The following is an 8,955-nucleotide window of genomic DNA, read 5'->3' as shown; positions in this document are numbered from 1 at the left end:
AATTCTCTGCATCTGGTCAGGAAGGCTATAGATCATGCCCACTTAATGAGAGGTCATTTATGCATTACTCCTATGCTCATCCATGTGTTTTCAATCGCAGAAGAAGACAGGAGAGGTGGGGCCATGGAGATTGAAATCAGAGAGATGAGTATCTACATCATTCATGTTCTGTTACCTACTAACTGCAGGCTTTGGAAAGAATTACTCTATATATTCCAATCAGTCAGTGTTCACTGTTTCTGCATATAAATTGTTGGGGAACTTCTGCACCCATTTAAAAAAAATATCTATCACCCTTTAATATTTTTCATGTGGTAAGTTGATTCATGGAATCAATATGAATTTTCCTTCTTTCTTTCTTTCTCCTCCCTTCTCTCACTCTTTCCCTTCATCCTTCTCTCCATCTCCTTCCTACCCCCCTTTCTTTCTTTCCCTCTGTTTGGGTCAGCCATATACAATCCTGCTTATATATAGTCCTCTCAAACCACTTTTTCCATATCATTAGTGATATATACTCATAATTCCTACTTCTGGTGTATAAATTTTATTTCTTTGTATTCCACTAAGTACAGTGAGGATTGGGAATTTGAATTTCTTGTTTATTTCTATAGTGCCAATCACCTGGCATGGTATTTAACACACAGCTAAGTACTCAGTGAAGCTTGTTGAGGACTTATGGGCACAGTAGGGGAAGGAAAGGGTGGGACAACTCGAGAAAGTAGCATTGAAATATATACATTACCATATATAAAATAGATGGCTAATGGGAAGTTGCTGTATAACACAGGGAGCTCAATGTGGTACTCTGTGACAACCTAGAGGGAAAGGATGAAGTAGGAGGTAGGAGGGAGGGGACATATGTATATCTACGGGTGATTTATGTTGATATATGGCAGAAACCAACAGAACATTGCAAAGCAATTATCCTCCAATTAAAAATAAATAAATTAAAAAAGTAAAGCTTGTTGAAATAAAAAAAAAAACAACCACTTTCACTTCCAGATGTAACTCGTTTTTATTCTCTCTTGCAAACGCATAACTACTGATAAGAACGTGAGATGAAAATGTGTGAAAGCACCAAGTAATTTGCCTTCATGTTCAAGGCTTCATAGACCAAGTTCTCTCCCCAGCCTGCTGGGAGCAGGGAGCACAGGGCACCCAACGAGTATGATGCAAACAGCCTGGTGCTTGAAGCCAAGTAAACTGTTGGCTAATGGCGCAACCTGAAGCAAGTCCCTTAGCCTATATCTCCTCCTCTGTAAAATGGGGAAAATAAAACCTTTTATTTTGGCAAGATTATGAATTACAAATGATGAGAAAATATCGAGCTTAATACTTGTATTAACTCAGTAAATGACAGTCCCTCAGCTTACCCTCCGCATTATGAAGAAAGCCTGGCAGTCTCTTCACAGAATCCCCGTCCCTGTAAGATCTTCTGGGATCTAACACAAGAAGACAGCTCTGGTCACAAAATATTCTTTTCCTTCCAGAGCCAACATCAGGTCTTTTTTCTAGTAAGTATCTGGAGGTCTTTATTGTTCAGTTCTTCTTCAGAAAATACGTCTCCCACCTTGCAGGACTACACCGCCATGGCTTCTAGGAGTACCCGGTTTCTTTTCTTTATTGAATCCTTCCATATTCAGCTAGCACTTTGATACTGAATCTTTTAAGCTCCATTTTTGCCTTACAAAACCTAGACTGGTTGGATCAGAGGGTTACATATCATTGCTCAATTACTCCTATCCCTAGGACTCTAGGGTTTCCCAGGTGGTGCTAGTGGTAAAGAATATGCCTGCTAATGCTGGAGATGGAACAGACTTGAGTTCAGTCCCTGGGTTGGGAAGATCCTCTGGTGAAAGGCATGGCAACCCACTCCAGTATTCTTGCCTGGAGAATCTCATGGACAGAGAAGCCTGGCGGGCTACAGTCCATGGGGTTGCAAAGAGTCGGACATGACTGAAACAATTTAGCAAGTCTCTGGAGAGTAAACAGGACTATACCTACTGCTGTGGCCATTTTTTTTGCGGGGACAGGGGAGGGGGTGTGGAAGAGGGTGGGGGAAATAGTGTCTGACACCAGATGAATGAGACCTAGCAAGACTTCCATTTCCATGCTATGGAGGAAAAAGTACTGTAGGTGAGTTTCCTTTTCAATGCCCTCTGATAGTCAGGAAACACAGTGGAATGAACTACTCAGCTGCAGACCAGAGCCCTCAGGCAATGAGAGTCTCTTTTCACTTTCTTGAGTCATCAAAACCAGTTGCTATTTTTTGTAGGTATGTGGGAAATGGAGTTGGAAACTGCCATTTTAGGTAGAGAAGTGACCTGCACGTGCAAGGTATTATTACTCCCACTGGCAGACAAGCAACTCAAATTGCAAAACTTCTCCAAACTCAGTCACCAGAATTATTTTCATTTACAGTAAAATCTAAATGAAAAAGTCCTGGATCAGGAGTCAGACCATCTGGTTTGGGCTATCGGACTCAATTCTATCAGTTATTAACTGTTTCACATGAGGCAAGTGACTTTTTCATTTGTGGAAATAATCATCCTTGCTCTGTTTGATTTGTGGGGTTCCTATGAGACTCACTATGAGACTAGAAGAGATAAATGAGATGCAATAAATGTGTAAGGACTTTGAAAGGAATAGCCATGCAAAACAAAATCCCAGTGTATGGTTCACTTCCCTTGTGGCTCAGCTGGCAAAGAATCTGCTGCAATGCGGGAGACCTGGGTTCGATCCCTGGGTTGGGAAGATCCCCTGGAGAAGGGAAAGGCTACCCACTCCAGTATTCTGGCTAGAGAATTCAGTGGACTGTCCATGGGGTTGCAAAGAGTTGGACACGACTGAGCTAATTTCACTTTCTTTTTCTTTTGGAAGGTAATTCTAAGTGCTCATAAAAGTGAGGAGCAGGACACGGGGGTAATGAGCACATTGATATAATGTGGTTGATACTGATCATTTGCACATATACTGATCATTTGCAGATCCTTAAGGGAATAAGCCTAAGAATTTGCTTTCTAAGATTCTTTTTTAACCTGCACATATTCTCTGATATACTTATTTTGTTTGTTTTTTTAAGTTGATTTACAATATTTTGCTAGTTTCAGGTATACAGCAGAGTGATTCAGAATGTTTGCAGATTATACTCCATTGTAGATTATTACAAGATAATGATTATTATTATAAGATAATGTAATTCTTTGTGGTATATATTCTTATTGTTTGTCTATTTTTTTAAAACTTTTAAAAAATTTGAGTATACCTGCTTTATAATGTTGTGTTAGTTTCTGCTGTACAATGAAGTAATTCTGCTATATGTATACATATATCCCCTCCGTCTTAAAGAGAAAGGATATAAACGTTTTTCTAAGACTGAGATCATGATTTTGTGTTGAGGACAAATGAAAGAGACCACAAGGAGCTGGCACAATGATCTACAGGAAATCAAGAAGACAAAAATCAAAGCAGGTTCCACTCTACTGAGAAGCCTCACAAATTAACAAGATAATTAGCAGAATGTTTGACTGTCAACAAAGTTGGGGAAGTGGAGTTTACTGGCAAGTTTGATTGATGGGCCTGTCATTTAGGAGAGCTTGTTTCCGGTTTGTTTCCTAAAGTGGCTGTGCAAATTTATGTACCCCTCTCCACCCAACTCCAAGATGTAAGGGATTCTGTGGATTTACGTCTTCTCTAATTGTCAAACTTTTAAATGATCTTTCAGATTTCAAAATAGTTTTCCAATACAGTGGTGTAAACTACAATCTAGTTGAAGTTTTATTTTCTCAATACACTTAGGATTTTGAGTATTTTTTCACATGATCATTGTCTAAGGTAGCATTACTATCCACATCTTTTACCCAATTTTCCATTCGGTGGTTTATGCTCACTCATCTTCAGGAGTTTATATGTTCTTGAGGCCAATCCTTTGCCCCTTGTATGTACTGTGAGCATCTTCTCTAAGTCAATGCCGTGTGGTACAAAAGAACCGAGCTTAGTCGGCCAAAGAGATCATGAGACATAGTAAACAGCTGTCCTTTAGTAAGCAATAGTTACACAACAACAGATAATTAAAATCATGTTTGCTATTTTAAGTCTCTGTTTAATCTATATTTTATGCCTAATTTTTCTTTTATAATATTAATTTTGTCTTGTTTCTTTTTAGCCGCTCAATCTTCCCAGAGTTTTTTTCTATTTTGTTCACTTTTTTAAAAGACCAAATTTTGGCTTTGTCAAGCTTCACTATTTTTCCTTTATTTTCTGTTTTACTCATCTCCACTCTTCTGAGTATTTGTTTTCTTTTATGTGGTTTGTGGGCAGTGGTGTCGTTTTCCCTTAATTTCTTAAGATGAGACATCTAACACCTTAATTTTGAGGTCTTCTTCTCTTCTAATATGAAGATTGAAACATATAAATTACCCTTAAAAGATTGCTATTGTAACATCCTATGAGTTTTGATGTCACATTTTATTATTATCCAATTTTATATATCTATGCAGTTCCTCTGTAGATTGCACACTTGTGTTTTTACCCTTCATCCACCTTCTCCCTCCGTCTTAGCTCTGTGTGACACAAGCTAGAACGGGATGCTGGTGGCATTTAGTGGGTAGAGGCAGGATGCTGTTAACCTTTCTCCATGTTCACAACATTGTCCCCAGTCCACCAATCCAAATATTAACAGTTCTAAGTTGCAGAACGCTAATTTAGACTACTATCTAAATATAATTAGCATATTATTACCCCACCTTATCTCCTTCCCCTATTATAAACTAAGCAGTGTCTTCAGAGAATCCCAGACACATCTGGATTTGATTCATGTTTCAGTTTCATGTCATAAACCTCAGGATGTTTTGTAGAGACTGTGGATAGCTCTAAGGTAAAATTTCCATGGTGTGGTTAGCTCGTTTCCCAGTTCTGCATACATACATAATTGTCTTGATAATATTTTAATTTGGAGAAAAAATGAACTTAGAATTTAGAAGTCTAGGAAATATGGCTGAGTGTATATGCTTCACCAGATTTCTTGTTAATATTCCATACTATGTGTGGCCTTCAGAAACCCCAGATTTATCTAACCAGACCATCCCAGAATGACACATTCTGACATAAAAAAGCAGGTGTTTTTAGACGAGCTTCTGGGTTGAATGTGCCAGCAGAGTGCCAGGAATACAAAGATTCTTTTAAACCTAGTAGTTGGCTTTTAAAACCAGCCTATTGGCCTTATGTGGGCAAATGGTCACTGAAGTTTGGGAAATAGCTGAGAGAATACATTTGTAGACAGGAAAATTATCTGCACAGGGAAAGGTTTATATTCAGTGGTACACAGGCAATCCAAAGCACACATATTCCCAGTGCTCAGATCACTTTGTGCTTGTAGTAAGATCTTATTGTAAGACCCTGGAGCACAAACCAGAGACCCTAGATCTCAATCAAATTCTACCTATGAATAGTTGAGTGGCTTTTATTCATCCATAAGAGGGAGGCAATCATCTTGGTACTGCCAGTTTAGGGGTCATTGTCAGGCTCAGAAATACAGTATTAATGAGAGGACTTAAAAGAAAATGCTGTATAAAAAGTCAAATCGGAATATAGGCTAGAAGACAGCAAAGACTTTATGCAGAAGGAATCAGACAAGCTTTCTCACAGTTGAGAAGACAACACAGGGTAATCCTAAGGAGGAGGAAGTAAAATAGAATGAATCATTTTCTCTTAATGAGTCCATCAGACAACAAAATGCTAAAGTAGTAAACATGAAAGAAACCTAAGAAACCCAGCACAATGATTTGTGCTTTAGGTTACTTAAGAAAAGTGGTGATCATTTTTGAAAGGCTGACACAATGACTGCAAGGCAAGGAGACCTAAAACTTGTAGGTATCACAGAGTTTAATAGAAAAGGAAGATGAAGAAAGGCAGACTGCAGTCAACTGCATGCTACCATACCACCTCACAGAGCCTCTTAATCAGGAATATGACTCATAGAAAGATGGTGGCTGCACTCTGGATGCTAGTGAAGCCTGGCAGTGGAGCTTGTGGCAGTAACTGGAGAACTCATAGGTTAGCTGTCAGAAGATTGATGTGTCTCACATGATTCCATGACGGGAGGATCAGCAGGAGGAAGGGCAGCAGCTGGACACACAGCTGGGGCGGCAGCAGGTGGTCCTACAGCAGGTGGTCTGACAGCACACAGGGCCACTGCAAGGCTGGCAGCAGCTGGATCCACAGCTCTGGTCTTGGCACCCAGGCAGGCAGCAGCATGTGGGGTGGTAGCAGGTTCTATGGCAGAACACAGGTGCACAGCAAGCTGGCTGACAGCAAGGCTGGCTGCAGCTGGACCCACTGAAGGTTTGTCCACAGCTGCTGGACACACAGCAGGTGGGCTGACAGCAGGTGGTCACACAAGTAGGCTTGCGGCAGGTGGTCCTACAGCAGGTGGTTTCACTAGCTTGATAGCAAGTTGGAGGGCAGGAGGGCTGGCAGCAGATGGACTCACAGCAGGTGGGCTGACAGCAGGGTTTGCTGCAACAGCTGGGCTGGCAGCAGGTGGTCACACAAGTAGGTCTGCAGCAGGTGGTCCTGCAGCAGGTGGTTTGACAGCAAGTTGGGGGGCAGCAGGGCTTGCAGCAGCTGGACTCACAGCAAGTGGTCCTGCAGCAGGTGGGCTGACAGCACGGGGAGCAGCACGAGTGGGTCATTGTGTCTGTGATGGAGGGTGGACTCCGGCTCAGAGCTGAGTTTCTCAGATTCTGAGGACTCCTCCTGTTCTGGGGCTTTTATATCCTGGACCCCCGATGTTGGGACCAATAAGCAGGACTTTCCTGGTTGTTATTTATGTTCCTGTTGTAGTTTTGGATAATTGTCATGGAGGAAGTTGCTTTCTTAGTGTTTTATCAGAGGCCTCTGTAAATTAGTGTTTGATCTTTTCCTTAATTGGGTCTGGTACTTAAGAATCTTTCCTAGAAATGAAAAGGTCAGGAATCATCACCAGCAGCATTTCTGGTCATGTGACATCATCTGGTCATGGGGTAGTTCCTGCTGGCTCTGTGAAAGTCAGAATAGTTCTCCTTTCTGAGCTTTGTTCCTTTGGCTCTACTTAGATTGAGACGTGCCTCGAAAGGGTCGGGATGCTGATGCATTCTGTGATGAATGAAGCCTGCTTGAGTTCAAGCCTGATCTCTGACAAAGTCAGAGTTAAGACTTCCACATGTATCTATATATATCTTTATTTGGCAACTAGTTTGAAATGTTTCCCAGTTTTATCAGGGTCATCTGAGTAGAGGATGGTTGCCACATTATTTTTCAAATGAAAATCAGCACCAAAACTGGAAGAGAGGCAAAGCTGAATCCTATTTTCAAACAGCATCCCTTCCTTACTGCTTCATTGCTATTTTCTAGTTAGGTTAATGACCTCTGGTGAGACATCCCAACTTGCATATACTTTCTTCTACAATTTGTGACAAGCAGGTTAGATAGGAGAATAACTAAGGTATGTTTCAATCTGTACATTTACATATTCTGACAAGTGTGGAATCTCAGCCACAATTTCTTAAAGATTTTAGGCCTCATTTTCTCTCTTTTAGATATATATGTTAGAGTATAATTGCCATGTAATGGGAGAACATATAGTCAACAGCAGTAGAAAGGATAAAATGATCATGTAGAAAGGATAAAATGATAATGTATTTCCAATGGCAGAAAAAAGGAAAAAAATTAAAATTTGTATGGAACCACAAAATAGCCAATGCAATATTGATAAAGAAGAACAAAGCTGGAAGCATCATTTTCCTTGATTCCAAACAGTAGTACAAAGCTATATTAAACAAAACAGTATGGACTGGACAAAACCGGCACCTAGATCAATGGAATAGAATGAAGAGGCCAGAAATGAGCCCACACATTATATGGCCTACTAATTTATTACAAAGGAGCCAAGAATATATTAATGCAATAAGGGGATTGCAATCTTTTAAATAAATGGTGGCGGGAAAACTGGGCAGCCATGTGCAAAACAATGAAACTGGACTCCTCAAACTCAAAATGATATTCCTGAGGGATATCTTCCCATTTATGACAATGTGAATGGACCTTGAGGACATTAAGCTAAATGAAAAAAGTTAGAGACAAATACCATGTGATCTCACTCATATATGGAATCTTAAACATTTTTTCTAAAACTGAGCTCATAGAACAGATCAATGGTAGCCAGAGGTGGGAGGTGGGGGTGGGTGAAATAGGTAAACGGGATCACAAGGTAGAGGCTTCCAGTTATAAAATAAATGCCTGGGGAATGTAATGCACAGCATAATGACCATAGTTAATAATACTGAAACCTTTGAAAGTTGCTAGAAAAGTAGATTTTAAAAGATCTCATGCAAGAAAAAAGACTTTATAACTATCAGTTGTGACAGATGTTAACGTTAACTAGACTGACTGCAGTGATAACCTTGCAACATCTACGAATATCAAATTACTGTGTTGAACACCTATAAATAATATAATGCTGTGTCAACTAAAGCTCAATTTAAAACAAACAAACAAGGATAGATACATACCAATAGAATTCAGAAGTCTCATATCAGGAGAGTACATGACACTACTGCAGTGAAATATTGAAACACTTTCATTGTTTCTACCGCTGTTGATTATATGCTTTCCCTATGACATGGCAATTACACTCTTACATATGTACCTAAAAGAGAGGGCAGAAAAACTCTAAGAAATTATGGCTGACACATTTCACATTTATGGAAATATATAAATCTATAACTGTATCATCCTATCTACCTATTTGTCACAAATTATAAAAGAAAGTATGTGCAAGTTGTGATGTCTCACCAGAGGTGATTGATCCAGCTAAAAGTAGTTATGGGACATTAATGAATTGAGGTTGTCTGAAAACAGGGTACAGCTTTTGCCTCTATTCCAGCTTTGGTGCCGAATTGCTAGTGAAGAACAATG

At 39.9% G+C, this 8,955-nt stretch overlaps 1 protein-coding gene across 1 annotated transcript; it reads right to left on the bottom strand.

Moving 5' to 3' along the window:
* Positions 1-6,104: 6,104 nt before the first annotated feature.
* LOC133232408 (keratin-associated protein 9-9-like) lies at positions 6,105-7,243 on the bottom strand. Its single transcript, XM_061391767.1, has one exon. It carries the CDS (start codon positions 6,690-6,692, stop codon positions 6,105-6,107), a length of 588 nt encoding a protein of 195 aa, XP_061247751.1. The 5' UTR covers positions 6,693-7,243.
* Positions 7,244-8,955: the final 1,712 nt, after the last annotated feature.

This window comes from Bos javanicus, chromosome 19 (assembly GCF_032452875.1).
Source record: "Bos javanicus breed banteng chromosome 19, ARS-OSU_banteng_1.0, whole genome shotgun sequence".
Taxonomy (NCBI): Eukaryota; Metazoa; Chordata; class Mammalia; order Artiodactyla; family Bovidae; genus Bos; species Bos javanicus.
Note: the sequence above shows the minus strand (reverse complement) of the source record. Positions and strands in the feature narration are given on the sequence as shown.

Bases quoted from the DNA above. Each gene is read 5' to 3' on its own strand.
- LOC133232408 (XM_061391767.1), bottom strand. From the start codon at position 6,692: ATGACCCACTCGTGCTGCTCCCCGTGCTGTCAGCCCACCTGCTGCAGG.